This window comes from Puma concolor, chromosome D3 (genome assembly GCF_028749965.1).
Source record: "Puma concolor isolate L17-30 chromosome D3, mPumCon1.1.hap2, whole genome shotgun sequence".
NCBI classification, from domain to species: Eukaryota; Metazoa; Chordata; class Mammalia; order Carnivora; family Felidae; genus Puma; species Puma concolor.
In genome coordinates, this window is record NC_141678.1 from 81,789,445 (window position 1) to 81,811,262 (window position 21,818).

General features: G+C 41.6%; 1 protein-coding gene and 1 pseudogene across 2 annotated transcripts in view; one reads left to right on the forward strand and one right to left on the reverse strand.

Annotated features, from left to right (window-relative positions):
- The window catches only part of SERPINB7 (serpin family B member 7), a 53,326-nt gene extending 32,214 nt beyond the window's left edge, over positions 1 to 21,112 (forward strand). For both annotated transcript variants that reach the window (XM_025931321.2, XM_086683178.1), the window contains exons 3-8: positions 5,254 to 5,304; positions 5,876 to 5,992; positions 11,166 to 11,283; positions 15,107 to 15,249; positions 17,065 to 17,211; positions 19,930 to 21,112. In XM_025931321.2, the coding sequence (XP_025787106.1) occupies positions 5,254 to 5,304; positions 5,876 to 5,992; positions 11,166 to 11,283; positions 15,107 to 15,249; positions 17,065 to 17,211; positions 19,930 to 20,328 (975 nt within the window). In that variant the 3' untranslated portion in view covers positions 20,329 to 21,112. The remainder of the gene's footprint in view (positions 1 to 5,253; positions 5,305 to 5,875; positions 5,993 to 11,165; positions 11,284 to 15,106; positions 15,250 to 17,064; positions 17,212 to 19,929) is intronic.
- On the reverse strand, positions 15,192 to 15,329 carry LOC112868457 (U2 spliceosomal RNA; annotated as a pseudogene).
- Positions 21,113 to 21,818: the final 706 nt, after the last annotated feature.

The following is a 21,818-nucleotide window of genomic DNA, read 5'->3' on the forward strand; positions in this document are numbered from 1 at the left end:
GCAATAGTACATTCCAGGTAACAGCAGCCTACCTGAGTGGTTTTCACATTGTCACCAACAGCCATAGAAAGCGCTTTTTACGTTACCCTTCGTACACTACCCCGAACCAGGCTGGACGGGGAAGTGAAACGATCATGGTTTCCCTCTCCTCTCGGGAGTTGTAGGAGCTCCATGGCAGGTGAGACAGCAGGTCCACGCTGCACGTGGAGGTCTTTGTCATCCCTTTCTGCCCCCTTGTTCCCCCCATTATTTTCGTTCATAAATTGGAGGTAGAGGAAGCTGGTCCGTGTTGTAACCGTAGTTGTTAGAGAGTGTTTGTGCAGGTAATTTAGAATTACTCATTAGAATATTATTAGAATAATTCATTTCTCTCTCCCGATAGCTCAGTGAATATTTGCTGCTAGGGAAAAACCACAGGCCTCAGGGTGCCATTTTTTTCCAAGAGCCAGAGTGAGTCCCAGCCAAGTACACTGAGCACCTTTAATGCGATGACAGCCGCTATAACTGCTGAGAACCTCATCAGTGTCAGGCTCTGGGCTAAGCTCTACAGATATCTTATTTGCTGCTCGCAATGACATCAGAGTAGGTAATATTACCTTGATTTTGTGTGTTCCCGTGCCATCTTGACTAGCAAGTTGCAGAGCTATGATTCAAATTCAGGGTGACCTTCTAAATCAGGGTTTCAAAACCTTGGACATTTTGGGCCAGATAGTTCTTCATTGTGAGGGGCTTTTCCCCACTAGATACCCTTCGGGTACCTCTTTCCAGTAGTGAGAAGCAAAAGTGTCTCCAGATATTGCCAGATATCCCCCAGGAGGCAGAATCAAAAGAGTCGAGAACCATTCTCCCTAAAGCCACCGAACTGAAATGCAGCCCGAAGTACATTATTACAAAGCCTCAGTTTTTATGAAGTTAGTGCTTTGATAAATATAAAGCCTTTGGCGGGGTGTGGGGGGGGGGGGGAACCTAGCCACTAATAAAAATGTATTCATTCATTAGTATAAATACATAATGCTTTAGAACCAAGGAAGGCAACTTGGTCTTGGAGTTAGAAAATTAGATCCAAATTCTGGTTTGGGAAAATTAGTTCATCTGTGTTAGCCTCAGTATCCTTACCTGTAAACTATAGGGTGGTGGGGGGGAGGGGGGACTTGTTGGTATCCACTTAAAAAATAGCTTAAAAGGTGTTTCTATTCCAAAGACGTGGAGACTTCACACCTATGATGAAACACCATGCCTTTAACACGACAGAAGACACAGTTACTTGTTATTGTATGATGTCAGGTTAGGAACTTTCTTGGGCTGTTGCCTGATTCATTTCCTGAGGTCTCTTTGCGAGCCCCTCTCCTGCCCCCCTCCCAAGCTGCCTGGCGGGACCAGTCAACCCTTGGGAGGTGGGTCACAGTGAATTCAAAGAGCCTGTATTGCTGGGGTCTGCTCTTTTATAGTCACTGACGGGATCAGTGCCTTTCCTGAATTACTTTTTATAGCCCCTGCTCTTACAACCTCTTATAAGAAACAGGTAGGAGGACCCTCTCTTCCTCTCTGCCCTTCCCCTGCTCTCTCTCTCTCTCTCTCTCTCTCTCTGTCAAAATAAATTTAAAAAATAAAAAAAAAGAAGTATGTAAGAGGAAAAAAATGACAACTGTAGGCACAAAACCATTCACATAACTCATTTGTACAAATATTTAGTCCTCTGCACTATACCTCCTTGGAAATCGATTGTTTAGCTTCCCCCTCTCGCCCCCACAACCCTGGCCCAGTTAGTTTCTTGTCGCAGTGCCCGACACTTGGTACTGTGTGTCACATATGTATATTTGATCAGTTTAGTCTCTGTGGAATCCATCTATCTGTCTCTCTTAAGCATTGCCATGGACCAGTGGTCATTCTTATTTTTTATTTTTGATGCTCGGATGGTCACAGTTGGGCCAGGAGAAATCCCTTTAAACTTGTCCCTTTTTTTGTCTTTAAAATTTATTTTTATTTGAGAGACAGCGAGCGAGCAGGGGAGTGGCAGAGAGAGAGAGAGAGAGAGAGAGAGAGAGAGAGAGAGAATCCCAAGCACGCTCCTCACTGTCAGCACAGAGCCCAACATGGGACTCAATCCAGGAAACTGTGAGATCATGACCCGAGCCAAAATCAAGAGTCAGACACTAAACCGACTGAGCCACCCAGGTGCCCCCTAAACTCGTCCTTTTTAAACAGTCCTTTCAGATGACTCTAAATCTTTGCTCCCTGACCCGGTGTTCTGGGCCTGTCCTGAATTTCCTTGGTTCAAGACAGGTCAGCTACTCTCAGCAAAGATGTGATTCCTTTACTGGATAACAGTACTGAAATCCAGAATCGGCATGAAATCTGCATTGAATTCAGTGGAGTTCAGGTGACATAGCAGGCTGATTCCCATTTGAGTGAAAAAGCAGAAAAGTACATTTATTTACAAGATCATGTGTTCAGGTTCATATTTTTTAATTTAGCTCTAATATTACTGTGCTTTTTAAATACAATGGGTTCTAAAATTTAGTTTTGTTTTCTTTGAGATGCCTGCTTCCTCTCTTTTCTCTCACATAACATTTCATTGAAATAAAGTATGTCATAAATTTTTGTCTTAAATCATGTCTTTATATCACAGTGTTTTTTAAAAGTTAGGCAAATTTGAATTTTTTAAAAACAATTGGGTTTTACCAAAAACATTTCAAAAATAATCACTGTAATATGTTACTTATTCTGCCACTTCTATGAGAAGACATAATAGTTTTATCATTTGGCAAGAATACACAGGTAGAAAGAAGTCCGTTGGGATGCAGATAATTCATAGTCTTTGTTTGTTTGGAAAAAAAATTTTTTTAATGTTTATTTATTTTTGAGAGACAGAGTGTGAGGTGGGGGAAGGGCAGAGAGAGAAGGAGACACAGAACCTGAAGCAGCCTTCAGGCTCTGAGCTGTCAACACAGCCCAAAGCGGGGCCCGAACTCCCGAACTGCTAGATAAGGACCTGAGCCAAAGTCAGATGCTTAACTGACTGAGCCACCCAGGCGCCCCAGTCTTTTTCTTTTTTTTACCCTCAATCCAAAGATCCTGAAATATCTTACATTGTGTAGATCCAGGATTTTCCTTGTTTGTCGTTATCTGAATATGTTACCAGTTATGAACGTGAAAAAGAAATTCTGCTTTTCCTACATGGGTCAGTCAGGGAATATGAGACCACAGGACTGCTAGCATGTTGGATTGTGATATCTATGCCTGTTGATATTTTATTTCATATTTATTACATTTGACTATTTACTAGTGTCCCTGTTCATCTTTAGTCATGGCAGTTTTATTGTTGAATGTACAATTTCTTAGAGTTTTTGAAAATGTAAAAACATGTATGTATCACCTCAATATTGTACCAGTCAGGTTTACTAAAAGCCAATTGGGAATATCAGAAGAGATGGCCAGATCATTATCAAAATAGATTAAAATTAGAAATGATCAAAGAATGATGTTAAATGTTTGTGCTTGTTAAAGCTTCATTCAAAAACTTAACAAGGATGACTAGGGATTCAGACACCTTTTATAATATTGCTTGGGTTCCACAAAAGTTAGTTCAGGAAAGACGTTTGCATTTTTGAGTCCTGACCCTGTCCCATGATAGTTTATGTTTCTGGTACATCCATATATTCCCAAATACCCATCTATCCAATGTCAAGGCAAAATGAGAAAGGAGGCTGATAGTTTTCATGCTCCACAATGGCACAGTCCTGGGGGGTGAGGGATGGCGGGATGATCCCCTCGTTGCCAGGCATGGTGCCTTGATGCCTGCAAAGACCCCGCTAGTGAATTTTAAACTGACTACCAATTTGTATATTGAACGTGCCTTGTTACCTGCGCCTTATCTCTCACTCCATCTCATTAATTATTATTCCAGATTAAGAGGATGTAGAAATTGAGGTAGGCTCCAATTCTCCATGACCTGTTGAGACTAACAGTGACACTCATAGCCTTCATATGTTTTCATATATTTTACTGAGCTGTTCCATTTTCTCCTACCCAGTAAGATGGTGCTATTGATTAGGGTTCTGAAGCCTTGAAGTTGAAAGCCTGCACAGAGGCATTAATAGCAGCACTGACTTAATTAAATTCCCATGCGTAATTTCTAATGGACTTCACCCCTTCTCCCTCCCTCCACCTCCCACTAGGGATATGGTTCAAATGTAGCACATACGAGCCCTTCAGGAAAACCTACATCTTTCTTACAGAAAATCTTAGCTGTTTCTGTGTATCATCCACCCACGCCTGGGAGGCAGAACACATTCGGTTTGCTCCCGACAGTTGCATAAATGAGTATCATATGCGTAGAACACTTTATGAGAAGCTGTTTTGCATTTCAGACCCTGTGGACATAAGGGCCTGGGGAAATTCGGATAAAGTGCAACAGAACATTAAAGTTTGGGCAGAATAGCAATTATGAGAGCACTGGGATTATAAGAGCCACACTGGAAAAGCAAACTCCTAAAATGATTTAATTCCAAATAATTGCAGAAGCTGAAATTACATCTCTCAAGTCCCAATTTTGCTTCACATTTAGGATTTCCTAGATGTTCAGTAACTACTTCTCCCTTTTCCGTCTTGGTGCCTACATAATTAGTCCTAATCTTGGCCGCCACGTAGGTAAATAAAGTTTCCATTTTTTTAAATGTCTGTTTATTTTTGAGAGAGAGAGAGAGGGAGGGAGAAGGAGAGCATGAGCAGGGTAAGGGCGGAGAGAGAGAGAGGGAGACACAGAATCCGAAGCAGGCTTCAGACTTTGAGTTGTCAGCACAGAGCCCGACGCGGGGCTCAAACTCGTGAACCACGAGATCGTGACCTGAGCCGAAGTCAGACGCTTAACCCACTGAGCCACCCAGGCGCCCCAAAGTTTTTTTATTTGATTTCAGTTTTTTATGTGATTCGTTTTGATCCTTGTCTACGTTTAGTCGGTGAGTAATTGTAAGATTGTTCCACCAGAATGAGCAAACCAAAATAGTTATCAAACACATTTCATTTTGTAGCCATCAATTTATTAACTCTGCCGGCTGGTGGCACTTGCCCCGAGTGATCTGTGTTCTAACCATGTCAGTAGGGTGGCTGCACCTGTCCCCGCTGCCCGGTGTGCTAATAAGCACACACACAGATACAGCCGTTAACAATGAAGTATCTTCCTTGCTTGGTTCTGTGGGGTCTCCTCTCGTTCATCAGGACCTGGTAACTGCTTTTCTCCTTTCCTGTCTGCAGATACTTCACTTCCACAGGGTCTCAGGATGGGGAAACTCTTCTAACACTCAGGTAAAGACAATACGTTCTTCTAGGGAAGGGGAACGTGGGGCTAAAATTCGAGAAATTACTGTCTCGCCGATGTATTTAATTATGCTCGCTGTCTCCTCAAAGCAGAAGAGTATGTCTCACTCGGATTGCCATATTGTGGTATCTCAGGAACAAGTTTTGATAATTTACTTGTTAATTGTTAATTTCCCAATATTTCACCATGTGTTGGCTGGATTTTGGCAGGACAGTATGGAACTAAATGTTTTGCTTTTATCCTTCGATATCCATGGCCAACTTAGAGAGGTAAAATGAATTATTTAGCACACATATGAGGCAGATTCATTATCTGCTGTTAAGAATTTTATTCTGAGGTTAATTATTTTAGTAAAACTTTTAATTAACTTTGATCACAGATACTATTCTGAGAAGGGCAAGAAATCGTAAATTTCTGTGGCATTGCTGCTTTTATGAGCATCATTCTTTTTCAGTTCTTTTATAGCACAATATACATGTTTTATTTCATGTGTAAATGAGAGCGTGGATATATTTGCCATCCCATAACACATTTTTTTATAAATCTTTTCAATAACAGCCAGGACTTCAGTCTCAACTGAAGAGAGTTCTCTCCGACATAAACACATCCCATAGGGACTATGAGCTCAGCATTGCCAATGGTCTTTTTGCAGAAAAAGTGTTTGACTTTCACAAGGTAAGTGCGGCCTCCCATGTCACAAGGTTATTTCCACTCTGGATCCTAGTCTTGTTCGATCCATCATCTGTAAAAGGGCTTGTGTCTTTCTACAGAGCCAGACAATGGTGATTTTTTTGTTTCTTATAGCTGCTAATCATGTTCCCAGATATCTTTGAAATATCATCACTGTGTTTCCAGAGTACAGCTTTACTTCTTTAGCTGAGCGATCCCCACGTTCAGGGTCACCAGACTGAGAGGCTCCAAAACCAGAAGAGACAGTGCTCTCTGGCAGTGAGGCAGAGCTATAATCGGGTGGGAGGAGAAGGCAGCTCATTTAGGGTTGTCTGTGGGCAGCAGAAAAAGTCTACCCACTTTTCCTCTAAGCTCTGTGATCCTGGGATCGCTGTGCATCCCCAGAGCTGAGTTCACCTCCTCTGTTCTCAGCTGTGCCCCGTGATCTCTCCTGCCAGCAGTAGCTCTGCAGGGCGATCACTTACAAGAGCTCCTTGTGGGGGACGTAGGCAGGTAAGGACCCTGGCAGGGGGGCAGATCGGGCTGGAAAGAGGCAGGGATATGGTTCACTCGAGGTCAGCAGGTGAATTGCTCATACTGCTCGTGAAGTCTGAGCAGTTGCTGGGGCATCCCACTCACCCAAGGACCAGGGAGACCCACACTGTGTTCTCCGTGCCACTGTGCTCGATCCATGCCTTCGAGCCATCGCTGCTGTGACCACCGGAAGCTGGTTAGTAGATGCATTCAAGCAGATGCAGTGCCCATGATTTTCAGGGCGTGTGTGTTCTCCCTTTTAATTCTCCACTTGTCAGACAACCGTAAAGCTTTGCTTCCATGCCCTCTCCGGGCTAATCTCCACTTGTATCTTTGCCAGCATTCTGTGTTCCACCCAACCGTCATCGTCTCCTCTGTCTGTCACCCACACGGATTCTTTGCCCCCTTCTGACGCCACTCCCAACCCTTTGGCAGCCTGCCAATTATGAGGCATGAAGCCACTTTGTTTTTTAATCTTTCCAAGAAGAATCCCACACAAGCTTTACAGGGGCTACCCTGTATGTTCAGATCCACATTTTGTGTCTCTTTTCCCACACATACTGCCGAGTTCCTGAGGGACTGCCAACTCTGTTGAACAGGAAGTTGAGGTGTCTATCATGTTACTATTCACAGCACACATCCGGGTTCCCTTATCCAGCACTTAGTGTGTGTGGGGAGCAGGGCACCCAGAAGCACTGTGAACACGAGATCTGACCACGAACATGGAAAATAGAGACACTGCCATCTTTTCCTTCCCAGACATTTACAAGTAGAGGTAGTTATTCTAAAGAGTCCTTTTTGGGGGTGCCTGGATGGCTTAGTTGGTTAAGTGTCCGGCTCTTGATTTCGGCTCAGGTCATGATCTCACGGTTCAGGAGACTGAGTCCCAAACTGGGCTCCTCGCAGAGTGTGGAGCCTGCTTAAGATTCTCTCTCTCTCTCTCTCTCTCTGTCCCCCTCTCCTCTCTCTCTCCCTCTGACCTTCCCCTGCTTGTGTTCACACTCTCTCTCAAAAATAAAAAATAAAATGAAATGAGAACTTTTAAAAAGTTTCTCTATTTTGAGAGAGGGACAGAGCATGAGTAGGGGAGGGGCAGAGAGAGAGGGAGACAGAGAATTCCAAGAAGGCTCGGTGCTGTCAGCACAGAGCCCAATGCAGGGCTTGAACTCACAAACCATGCGTGAGATGACCTGAGCCGATATCAAGAATCGGATGCTTAATTGACTGAGCCATCCAGGCGCCCCATAAAAACTAGTTTTGATTAAAGATGTGACTATTGTTAACTTTCAGTTGTCTGATCAGTACAAAGATAGATCATCTCCAATTTTTTTACATTTTGTTTTACAACAGTTTTTTTTTTACTCATATCTGAATATGGATGAGTCTATGAGAACTGATGAAGATAATAATAACGTATAAATTATCTTCACAAAAAGTAAGGTAGCATAGAAGACCTAACCACCACCTCTGATACTTTCTCCCTCCTCCCCAAGTCCGTGCTAAATCTCTCTTGGTCAGACCTCTGAGGATGTCATTCCATTACTCCCCCAAGCTCTGCTATCATTTTGGGTAAGTTCAGTGTCCTGTGACACCCAGCTGTGAGGTCACCTTCCCTCTTTATAGTCTCCTGACCCTCTCTCTCTACCATTACAGTAACAAATGCTCAAGCCACACCCTGAAACTCATCAACGCCCAGAATGTTGCACTCCTGAAATCTACAACTTGAGTTTCCCCTTAGTGGCCACATCATCCCATACTTCTCAGTCTTTCATTATTTCATGCGCACTCTACCTGTTCTTCAACTTGCACTGACTGAGTTCTGCAGTTTTTCCCTCTCTGCATCGGCTCTCAGCCTATCAGCTCTCTCTTTCCCCTAACAGAACCCCACCTGGATCAACCCCATGACTTCTCTCAGCAGGTGCACCTCAGCTCCTACGTGACACTTGTGCCACGCCTGGATATGTGGTCACCACCGCAACACCCTGGGATCCCAGCCTAGCTAGGTGTTCTCAGTGCTGACCGACAGTCAGCTGTGTGCTCATGGTCATTTCTTTCTCCCATTCCTCACAACAGTTATTGAAATCTCTTCTGCTTCTCTCAGTTTCCCAACAACCTCTTATTGCCACCATCAGTTTCAACTAGGTCTGTGCCATGAGCTCCAGGTCTCTGATGCCTTAGATTTTTCTAGTTGGCCCTGGAACAGGAGAAGGGCCCAGTGCTGTGGGAGCCCATGTGAGGACAGGAAGTCGTGGATTTAGTGGAAAAAAGCCTGGGCTTTCTTCAGTATACTTGCTGCCTCCCCTGGTCAGAGAATCACCACAGTAACAGGATTTCAACCACTGCCTTTGGGTGGGTGGATGTCTGGATCATGAGGGGTTGCCCGAGACCTCAGGGTGATACCCCTTTGCTCCTTAGAGCTGCCGCTCTGGGCTCCTGGAATGACCAGCCAGAGGGAAGGGATGGCTCTGCTCGCCCCCCCTCTCACCCCCACCACCCCACTGCTCTCCACTTGGTCATGACCACAGACTGGGACTTGATCCTAAATCTTCCAATCGTTTGCCATGTACCTAAAAATAGTTTCCATACCTGGCACAAGCACTTTCAACTTTCAAATGTCTTTTTCTTTAAGAGAAAATTAATTTAATACTGAAATGAAATATATGTTGTAATATACACAGGATGAATATTTTGTCCTAGATAGGCAATGTGATCTTAAAGTTAATGGAGGAATTTTCAAGAGACAAAGCAACAGTATGACTCTTTCTTAAAGGTGAACACATTATATACGTTCATGGAACAAATTGTATGTGGAGACAAAGGATTGGACATGAGTTGTCTTACGTTTCAGCTTCTCTTCTACAGGTAGAAGCACATCCACCTCAGAATAATGTGTTTTCATTTTTAAGCAATAAATTCCCATCTCCACTTGTCTTTTACTTGACAAAGAAAATAGAGGCCATCGGGGGGGATCCACATCTAACTCACACCCTGCCCCCTTTCCCCTTCCCTTCATTTTCAGAGGGGATACTTTGTTTAATGGATAATTCATCCATTTCTTTTTGCCTCTTCACCCCCAGTTGCTTGGTGACATGTTTCTAGCAGTATTTTTCTGGAATCTCTTCACTCTACTGTCTTCTTCCTCATAGCATATAAATGTGCTCCAGGTACACATCTTCTAAATTTTTCTCTCCTTTTTTTTTTTTTTTTTTAAAGCTACCCCATGATTCTCTTCCTTTTCTGTACATCTCACTCCGTCAATCTAAGCTTGAAAAATCAAGCTTCTCCAATCAAGCTTCTGTACAGGCAGAATCCATTTTCCACCCTCTCTCACTGCTCTCTCTATTGCAATACACCTTCCACCTTCTACTTCTCCTGAAGCTTCTCTTACCAAGGTGACTAATGGCTTCCAATGGACGCCGGGCTGTGGGCTCTTGGCAAAGTTTTGATCTTATCTGCCTCCTTAGTGTTCCACACTACTGTAGCAACCCCGAAAACTTTCCCCTTTCGTGGTTTCTGTGGCATTGATTTCTCCTGTTTTTCTTTCTTCTCCTTTATCTCCATTTCCTTTGTTTATCTTTATTCCTCTGCTCATCTCTGAAATAGGAGTGTTCTTTAGAGTTTTGCCCTCAGGCAACTTCCAATTTGAGTCTACTCGCTGCCTCAATTCAGGACCTTTCTATATCCCTCGGGATAAACTCTACGGACATTTTAACAAGTTCCTCTATCTCCAATCCATTGTTTTTCCTAGGCTGATTTCAGAGTCACCTTTACAAAATGCACATTTAATTACATTACTCTCCTCTTTACATCCTTTCAATAACTCTCCCTAAAATAAAACGAAAGCTCCTTATCCAGGGAGACAAGACATGCTCTTCCTCTGTGCTGGCTTGTGCCTCCACCTGCCCCATTCACCATAGGCTTCAGGCATCACAAACTCCTGCTGGGCTCCTGAGTGTGCAAAGATCCTCTTACTCCCCTGAGGGTACTGCTGCCTGGAGGGCTCGCCTTTTCTGCTCTTCCTCCTCAACTTCGTGTCTTTCTTTCTTTCTTTCTTTCTTTCTTTCTTTCTTTCTTTCTTTCAGTTTTATTTATTTAAATAAGCTCTATACCCAATGTGGGGCTCAAGAGTCACATGCTCCTCTGACTAAGCCAGCCAGGCGCCCCGACTTCATTTCTTTCAAGTACAGGCAAGTCTAGGGGCTTGGGCTGTATCTTAAGTGCAGGAAGTAGCCCGGAAGCCTTCCTGCTGCTTTCAGTATGAAGGGGGTGATGCAAGCAAGGGAGGCAAGCTAGGAGGCTGTTGAAGTGTTTGCGATGAGAAAGCAGTGGTAAAGCCAAGGGAATGGGCTTTAGTCGTAGTCGCTGTTAGCCTCCCCTAATCCATTTCAGATAAACTTACGTTCAAATAGCGTGCTTGCTGTGCAAATTCAGTTGCAGGCTTTCCAGCTCCCCTTCCAGCCATATTTTCATATTTCTAGCCATATTTCCCCATCTTTGAGTGAGGAATGAGTCCTTGAGTAAGATGGTGGAAATAAAGAGACAAGTTCAAAAACAGATTTGTTATATGCTTAGTTAATGGTGTAAATACAAGAACTGTGTATTGCTTATAGACTTACTTATTACTGTAATTATTTATGTTTTTTAGAACTATATTGAGTGTGCTGAAAAATTATACAATGCCAAAGTGGAACGAGTTGACTTTACAAATGATGTAGAAGATACCAGATATAAAATTAATAAATGGATTGAAAATGAGACACATGGTGAGTGCAACCCTATTTTTCTAAAAGATTTGTTAGTGATATGTGAATCCTGAGAATGGTCAACGTTAGAGCTGGAAGTCTTTTGTAAGATGTGAAAGGAAACAGTTCCTCCTAATCCAATGTAATGATTGCTGTTATTGAAAATTGCTCGTGCACTGTTGGTGGGAAGCAAATTGGTGCAGCCACTGTGGAAAACAGCATGGAGGTTCTTCAGAAAGTTAAAAACAGAATTATCAATATGACCCAGTAATTCCACTCCTGGGTATTTACCCAAAGAAAACAAAAACACTAATTTGAAAAGATATATGCACGCCTGTGGTTACTGCAGCATTATTAACAGTAGCCAAGTTATGGAAGCAGCCCATGTGCCCATCAGGAGATTAATAAAGAATATGGGGTATATGTATCTATATCTAGATAGAGAGAGAAATAGATAGATAGATAGATAGATAGATAGATAAGAGTATTACTAAGCTATAAAAAAGAATGAGATCTTACCATTTGCACCAATGTGGGTGGACCTAGCGGGTATTATGCTAACTGAAATAAGTGAGACAGAGAAAGACAAATATCATGATTTCACTCATATGTTGAATTTAAAAAACAAAACAAATAAAGAAAAAAGATACAAACAAACGACCAGACTTTTAAATACAGAGAAAAAACTAATGGTTGCCAGAGGGGAGGCAGGTGTGAGTATGAAATAGGTGAAGGGAGTTAAGATACACTTATCTTGATGAGCACTGAGTAATGCGTAGACTTGTTGAATCATTATATTGTATACCTGAAAGGAATAAAACACTGTATGTTAGTTATACTTCAATTAAAAAAAAAATAGAATGGTGGTTACCAAGGGCTGGGGGTTGGTGCTTAAAGGGGAGTTGTTCGGTGCATTTAGAGTTTCAGTTTTGTGAGATATGTGATATACAACAAAATGTTTACCATTAATGCCACTGACACGTTAGATGATAAATTTTATGTTTTTTCACTCACATTAAAAAATGGGGAGCAAAAATTCCTCACAATCCTAGCACCTCAACAAATCACTGGCTTCATTTTTCCATGTTCTATTCTAGTCCTTGGCCTTATGCATAAGGAATAAGTTGACCTAGTTATGTTCATAGTTTATGTTCACATCTGTGTCTAGATTTTCTTCTTCACATTCTATCTCTGACATTTTTACGGGCGACTTTGCAATTTTTCATAACCATTTAATTGCATAGACCGAGTATGAAATAAAGAATGTAAACATAACCCTTAATAATTTTTCTACTTCTTATATGGTGGAATGATAATATTTGAGGCATACTGGTTAAATAAAATATATTATTAAATAAAAAAGAAAGAAAATTGCTTTAGTATTTGCCCACAATGTGGTTTTGAGTAATTTTAATAATGGGAATGCTTTATACTTTTCAGAAATCTTATCTATTATTACATTATCTCATTGGATTGAGAAAGAATCCTGTGAGACAAATACTGATTTTATTATGACCATTTCATAAATTAGTGACAAGCTGAATTAATATACTCAGTTATCCTCATTATCTTACACCTGGTTAGTGAACAAAGACTAAAAGTGGTTTATAGGATATTATTTTCAATGACCACAGCATTATATTTCATTCTAATGATTAATCCAATATCTTTCTGTTTTCTTCTTGGGTTGAAGAATCGCATTAAAATATGACATCCTACTGTGAAATGTATTTTTATATGATTGCTTCTCCTACAAGATGCGTAGTTTATCTTTCATTTTAAAATTCTCTTTATTTATCAAAATAATATATGTGTCAAAGGTAGTATCTTCCCCGAAAAAGTACATTGCTTAATTGGTTGGTAAGTGTCTTGCACAGCTAAAAACTGAATTCCCACAAATGTTCTGGTTTAGTTCAAAACAAATAAGGAAATGTATTCACTGCTATTTTGCTAATCAGTTGATTCCAAACCGAGTCATTTCTTTACCAAAGGCTGACCTTGGTTTATACCCTGAAAAACACACATGTATTTGCTGAGTCTGGTTCTGTTTCAAAAATATGAGACATGACTTGCATTCTTCAATGCAAACATACTATAATTAGCCCTGGGAATAAGAGTGCGGTGTCTCAATTTGCTTTTTGTTCATTGGTCATTACCTCAGTAGAGGGTTACTTTGACCATTAGCCATCACATGTTTCAAATATACTACTCTCAAACCAAGAAAAAATATGCAATTGCTTTTTCTTTCAAGTTTATTTCTTTATTTTTGAGAGAGAGAGAGGGAGACAGAGGATCTGAAGTGTCTCTGTGCTGGCAGCAGAGAGCCTGATGCGAGCTCAAACTCATGAACCATAAGACCATGACCTGAGCTGAAGTCAGAAGCTTAACTGACTGGGCCACCCAGGCGCCCCTGCAATTGCTTTTTCTAATAATTGAGTGGGACTCTATTTAGTGTTTAGTGTTTAAGGGTATCAGATTGCTAATACGTTTTTCCATCTGGACCAATGATTAATTTCTCTTCCTTTTTTATTCAAATCTATCTGAAAATTATTCTCATTTTGGTAAGCATTGGTTCTTTTTTTTTTTTTTTAATTTTTTTTAACGTTTATTTATTTTTGAGACAGAGAGAGACAGAGTATGAACGGGGGAGGGTCAGAGAGAGGGAGACACAGAATCTGAAACAGGCTCCAGGCTCTGAGCTGTCAGCACAGAGCCCGACGCGGGGCTCGAACTCACGGACGGTGAGATCATGACCTGAGCCGAAGTCGGCCGCTTAACTGACTGAGCCACCCAGGCGCCCCGGTAAGCATTGGTTCTTAATGCTGAATACTTCAGAATGCTGCCAACATTTCACCAAACTCACCCAAGTCTTGTTGCCCCTTGCCCATCCTCCGCACACTACCAGAGCACCCCTTTTGGAAGGTAAATCTGACCCATCATGACCTTGTCCTTTCTTATCTTCCAATGGATCCTCAGCAATCATTTTCCATTGCCTTCAGGATAATCCAAAATTACTGCCAGACATTCAAGGCTCTTCATTAGTTGGCCCCTCCCTCTAATCTTTCCAACCCTCCTTTCCCTAATGCATCAGAATGTGCTAGGCTTTCCCCAAACACACTGTGCTTTTCCAGACTTTCATGTCTTCGAATAAAGAGCTACTGCTATACGCAATTTCTCTCCACCTTGCGCCTCACCCTCAGCTCAAGCAGAGGGCTGAGCCAGAGAGGGCAGCCCTTGTCTGTGCTCCCACAGCACACTGAGCACATGACTATGGTACCCGTGTGGGCAGCTCCCTGAACTAGACTGTGAGTCCAATGTTGGCAAAGACTATGTCTTTCATAGTTGTGATTCAAGCATCAAGAATAGGGTTGACGTCGAGCAAAAATCTTGTTATGTGGAATGAAGGAAGTAATTAGCCCTCTCAACCAAATGGAGTTCAATTATATCTGGAATGCTATGGCCTCGTCCAGGTGGTAAAGGTAGTTTGGGCTTACCAGCAAGGAGGGGCTTCGGGAATCCTCTTTCTGGGTTGGAATCCTGTTGCCGTAACTTTCTTGTTGTGTGGTGAAAAAATTACTTACTCTCTCTGTGCTCCAGCATCTTCAACAGGAAATGGAAACAATCATAGTGCCTACCCCACAGAGTCTTTTGTGAGGATTAAACCAAATCTTGCACACAAAGTATTTAGAGAGTACTGGACAGAGTAATTGATTGCTCATAGGCTATGACAAATATCATTGTTATTATTCTAATTATGTCATAAGGAAGAATATCATGTTCATCTTGTCTTTTTAGACAAATTACATTAAAACTTAACAATTTTCCTCCACTTATTTTTCAAAAGGCAAAATCAAGAACATCTTTCAAGAAGGTAGCATAAGTTCTTCCGCTGTCATGGTGCTGGTGAACGCTGTGTACTTCAAGGGCAAGTGGGAGTCGGCCTTCTCCAAGAACGAAACCCTAAATTGCCGTTTCAGATCTCCCAAGGTATGGAAATCTATTCAATTAAGATTCTTTTGCCAAGAGTATTCCTACACTTGATCTTAGCCAAAAGGCCAAGAAGCGATTGCCAATAGTATTCCTTTGCAGAAATTACGATATTTGCATAGACAAAGGATGGACTCATCATTTCTTTGCTCCTTTCTTCCACTGCTCACCAATGCTTTGTGGTGGATTGCTTATAAAACACACTTTCTATTCTCCTGATAATGCAGGTTATGGATCACAATTGGAGGTATCCCAGAAATTGATATTTCTTAAGATACATTCAAAATTGAGGAAGGTAATAAAGTATGAATTCATTTTTAAGGTATTCTAGTTGGATGCCTGTAAGAAGAAAATGGGACAAAAGTGTGTCCCATATTTTTCTTCTGATTCTAACTGTGGGTGGGGTGTACGGTTCTAGTCATTTAATACCGATGATTTTTCCCGAGTCAAAGTGAGGGTGCATTTGTTTCCTTTTACAGAGGAAGAAGTTATGTTTAGTAACGTTATGCATTTCCAAGTGTCAGTCCTAATCAACTTTTGTAAAATATATATTCTTGTGTTTTTTGTTTGTTTTTTGTTTTTACCAATTTATACACAATAATCTTAGAGTATAGTAGAAGCATCAAGGCTTTGGAGTCGGAAGTACTGTGTTGGGGTCCCTGCCTTGTGTCACAGAATCTGCGTTGTCCTAGGCAAGTCAGCTTAACCACCGTAGACCTTCCTACCCTCACAAATAAGGCGATTCCGCTAACTGACCTGTAAAGTTTCTTTCAATCATTCGGCCTTTTATGTTCATGCAGAGAAGGCTAAACTTGATAAATATTGCTATGAATACTGAAGATGTTTTCTTTCATTGGAGGTAAAATACAGACCAGTACTATCAAAATCACACAATTTTAGATGAGGTCTTATTAAAAAATCTATAGCATTCATTTTATTTTTTTTTTAAATATTTTTTTTTCAACGTTTTTTATTTATTTTTGGGACAGAGAGAGACAGAGCATGAACAGGGGAGGGGCAGAGAGAGAGGGAGACACAGATTCGGAAACAGGCTCCAGGCTCCGAGCCATCAGCCCAGAGCTCGACGCGGGGCTCGAACTCACGGACCGCGAGATCGTGACCTGGCTGAAGTCGGACGCTTAACCGACTGCGCCACCCAGGCGCCCCTAAGGCATTCATTTTAAATTATAATTCTATTTAATAATTATTCATTACTTATTATATAGACATTTTCAGGTAAAACACTAGGTGCAAGGCCATGTACCAAGTTCTAGGTATATCAAGTCACATCATCTCTACAATGGTCCTATGCAGTAGAGACTATTTTTACCCGCATTATATGGATGAGGAAATGGAAGCACAGAGAGGTGCTAGCCCAAAGCTATACATCTGGGAGTTTTATTTTTTTTAAAAAAAATTTTTTTTTTTTTAACGTTTATTTATTTTTTGGGGACAGAGAGAGACAGAGCATGAACGGGGGAGGCGCAGAGAGAGAGGGAGACACAGAATCAGAAACAGGCTCCAGGCTCTGAGCCATCAGCCCAGAGCCCGACGCGGGGCTCGAACTCACGGACCGCGAGATCGTGACCTGGCTGAAGTCGGACGCTTAACCGACTGCGCCACCCAGGCGCCCCCATCTGGGAGTTTTAAACCCAGGCAGTTAATCCCAAAGCTGGGAACCAATGCAATGCAATCACTATTGGCAACAGGTCAGGAAGAATCTACTGAATCGACTGGACAAAGACTAAAGACTATTCTTATTTTATTGTGAAATAAGGTGGGCTTATAAAATGTTTTTTGTGACTTGACTTTCAGTGTCCTGGGAAAGCAATCACCATGATGCACCAAGAACGGAAGTTCAATTTGTCTGTCATTAGGGACCCGCCCATGCAGGTTGTTGAGCTCAAGTATCATGGCGGCATAAGCATGTACATAATGCTGCCCGAGAATGACCTGTCCCAAGTAAGTTACTACTGCCACTTTCACTACTGGGGACTTAGAAGATTTTTAAGATATTATTGATTGTGTTTTTATGCATCCACTTGATGATTTCAGGCTGTAAGAATCAGAGATTTGCCTGCTGATTCCTTTATTTGACAAATATTTAAGGAGTACCTACTCTGTGCCTGACACCATTATAGATAGATGCTGAGATTGACTTACTTCAGTTTAGCCTAAATTTTAGTTGAATAGCTATGAAATTGGCACCCTCTCAAACCTCAGCGTTGGAGGGAAAAGGGTATGAGTTTAGGTCTTTGCACTTGACCATCAAAACAGTCTTGCATGTGTTATTAGAACTTTGATAGACTGACCATTTTAGGCAGGAATGATACAGTGGGGTTTTGGGCCTTTGAGCATCAAAATGTACGCTCTCACCGAGTTTCTGTGTCTCTGCGAAAAGCGTAGGTTAGGGACTGCCCTGTGACTGATGTAGCCAGGGCAACAGACCAGCACAGTGCAAGGGACAAAAAGAGGCATCCCAGGGGCCCCACAAGGCCACATGGCATCACCATGTCTCAGATCCTGATTTTCCTCCTGTCCTTCTTTCTCGTTTCCTCCCTGTGAATTTGGCCTCCTAAGCCTGTGACCTGAAATCCCAGAAGCCTGGATCTTTGGTTGCTCTCTGTACTTCCAATCAGAAGGAATAATAGACGCCATTCAGTGAGCACCTACTGTGTGCCGGGTGTGTGCTCTGAGCCTCATTCATGTTGTCTTATTTGGCCCACACAGCAACCATGTGGGATAGGGAAAGGAGGCTCATGGGATTTGGTCAATTTGTCTGATAAATACCTATGTACAAATGTGTGTGTGTGTATGCACATATATCAACTACCCTAAAAAGTTACATCTAAAGTTTAAAATATTTTTGTGTTTTGATTCGTAAAATAATGAATGTTGCTTGTAAAACAACTGGGAAGTAAAAAGAATATGAAGAAATGCTCCTCCTACCCAGAGGCATTATTTTCCATTCCATCTTTTTCCTACGATTTAGAAACTTTGGACTTTAAAACTTGGGACATGTAATTTCTACAGGGACAAAACCACCCAATCATTTTAATGATTTTCATTTAGCTTCATTTTAATTACCTTTTTGGACATGGACAGCAAGAAGAATGTCATAAAGTTGCTATTATTAAATCTAAAGTTGACAATATAAAATATTGGTATTCCTATGAAATCAATAACTCACTCGATAATCTTTATCAACATTTTAGCACACATCAATTATTTTAACTTCAAATAATCTACAGTAATAGAGAAAGTAGCCCATATAAAACAAACAGTAGATAACTCGAAAGATAGATTTGTTCTTACACTTATTGTCTGAGTTTTTCTTTTCTGTCATGGATTTTCCTAATGATGTTTCAATCAGATTAATATAAATCCACTATATACCTACATTATCCTACATAATGGAATAATGAGGAAGTTGGCTTTACAGTGAGCCATCAAATGAGGAAAAAATTCTAAGTCAGAATGAGACGTTATTACCGACTAACCATGAACTGGATAATTTACACACATAAAATTTAAATTAGGCTAAATTTGATTATATAAGTTTAGGTTCTTGATAAGGATAGCTGTGAAAGGCTGTTTAGGATTCTAGTGAGCCTGAATTTGAGAACAAATGTCTATATACAAGATTTGTAATCAGTGTGCGTGTGACTAGTCTCTGATCAGTTCTCAGTATTCAGGAGTTGGTGAATTCCACTCATGAATCATCTGGGGCAACAGTGGTGCTGGAGAGAGAGCCGTGGGCTCCTAGCTGTGTAGCCGAAGTGCCCACCTATGCAATTCAGCACATTTCCTTACAATGTCTTGAACTTCAGTTGTCAAGTTGGGTAGGAGAGTGGGTTTGGATCCAAGCCGCCCAGATGGTGTAGGTGATGGTGCTGGAAGGTAGTGATCACCTAAACCCTTGAAGCTAGAGCTCTGGGCTCCTTGCCTTGGGCCACCTGGGGTCCATTGGTTCTTCCCGCAAGCTGTGCAAACATTACCATTTTCTATGTCTTTAGTGATGGGAAATGGTCGAGAAATGCTGACTTAAATGACCACTGACTTCCTTTCTCCCTCTGATGATCTCTGATACCCTAATTCCTTCACTTGCCCGTTGTTCCACTTTGGCTATATTTGTGGCTATATTTGTTTGTATGGGGGCAGAGAACAGAAATGCCTGGAAATACAAGTCACACCTTGTCGCAGCAGAGCAAATTGAACAAGTGATTTAATAGAGTGCTTGAACTGTTGGTGTTAATAGTTTCCCATTTTCAGACTCTCCAAAATCCATTCACATACTTACATGCAAATATCTAGGAGAGGATAATTATGGAAAACTGTCTTTGTAGTTGATGATGTTTTATCTCTCTCTTAAGCATATGGTTCTTTTTTTTGAGAGAGAGAGAGAGAGAGTGTGTGGGAGAGCAGGGGAGGGGCAGAGAGAGGGGGAGAGCACTAGCAGGCGAGAGGGGCAGAGGGAGAGAGAGAGAGAGAGAGAGAAAGAGAGAGAGAATGAATATCAAGCAGGCTCCATGCTCAGTGCAGAGCCTGATGTCGGGCTCGATCCCACAACCCTGGGATCATGACCTGAGTCAAAATCAAGATTCCCATTCTCAGCCAGCTGGACCACCCAGATGTGCCTTAAGCATATGATTCTAAATTGCCTTTTCAACATTCCTACAGATTGAAAACAAGCTGACCTTTCGGAATCTAATGCAGTGGACCGATCCGAGAAAAATGAGCTCTCAGTATGTCGAGGTGTTTCTCCCTCGGTTCAAGATAGAGAAGAATTATGAAATCAAGCATCATTTAAGAGCCCTGGGGCTGAAGGACATCTTTGATGAATCCAGAGCTGATCTCTCCGGTGTAGCTGCTGGAGGTCGTCTGTATGTGTCCAAAATGATGCACAAGTCATACATAGAGGTTGCTGAGGAGGGCACGGAGGCGGCTGCCGCCACAGGGAATAACATAGTAGAAAAGCAGCTCCCTGAGTCCAGGGTGTTCAGAGCTGATCACCCGTTCCTCTTTGTCATCAGGAAGGATGACATCATCTTGTTTAGCGGCAAAGTCTCTTGCCCTTGAAAATCCTGTTGGTTTCTATTACAGTAGTTCCCTGCAACATCAAGGAACCACCACAAGGGAATAGATTTGAGTGTGACGGAAGCACGTGGTGTTTCCCTTGCATTTGCTTCCTTCTAATATTGGTCGGACAGATGATTTGGGTGTCTTGACCCTTCGCAGACACCTGGTTGCTTGTCCTGATCCCGCTTTAGCCTTTCTACTACCGTGTGCCTCGCCCATTTCTAAGTTCACTCTCTTTTTACCCCCACTCATTCCCGCCATTCTCCCCTGGAGCCCCTTGCACCCAGAGCCGGGCCCCGTCTGGGAACTGTGGAGTTGCTCTGTTGGCAGTGACGATGCAGAAGCGGCCCTCAGATCTTGTCTGAAACTCTGTACTGGATATGGATATCCCAGCTACTCCGGTTTCATGGTTAACGAGCTCGGAAGGAAGCCCGGCTACTGAACCTGGGTGTGAGGGATAACCTTTCCTTGCCGACCTAAGAAGACAGTAGAGCTTACTTTCACACATCTGATTTGAAATCAGTGTCTAATTTAGATGCTAAAAACTATAGATTTGGGATTAGGGGACAACGAAAATATTTCGTCAATAACTTCAAGTTGATGTCTTTTGGTCTTTCCTTGATACAGACTTTTTTTTCCTTGATAGAGACTTAATATGTACATAGTTTTTCAAATATTAAATATCTTTTCACTACTGCCATTTGTTATTTACAGTAGATATCTCATGTGCTGTGTAGTTTACAAGTTTTTCCTCTTATTTATCAGAATAAATAAATACAACAGAGCTGGACAGTGTGATTGTTCTCCTCTAACCAATGGTGAGACTACCAGCACTTTCTTTATCTGGTAGGCCAAGCAAACGAGCAACAAGCGGAAAGAATGCTTTTTAAGTATAAATCTGATTTGGTTCAATGTTGCTAATTTATTACACATGAAAGTTACTTTTACAGACACATAGGCTGATAAGGTAATTTTAAATACTAAGATTGAAGTTCATTAAGAAAAGGATTTGCATATGTGAATATTTATAATAAGACATAAGTAACTTTACAAAACAGATCAAAAATAAGTTGAGAATGAGTAGACCAAGCTGAACTCATTTAGAATTTTATAAACAGGAACAGCCTATTGACTTATGTTTTTATCACAGAAGACTTTCACCTGAATAGAAACTAAATAAATCTGGATAGTCTATAGCATGGCATTGTGCTGCATAAAACTAGCCCTGGCAGCTATTTGATTTTCAACCATTATTTTGGAGTCCGTGAATACAGCACGAATGAGTTAATGTGACATGATTTGACAGATGTAGAAAAACCTCTGACCGAATAATCACTAACCTGCCACACCTGAAATAACTATTGTGTCTTTAAGAGATATTTATGGTGGGGGGTGGGGGGAGTGAAATGAACTGGTATGCATCGGTATCTTTTTTTTTTTCAGGAACTAATTTTTCTGATTAACCCCATTCCCACCTATTGCCATTCAAA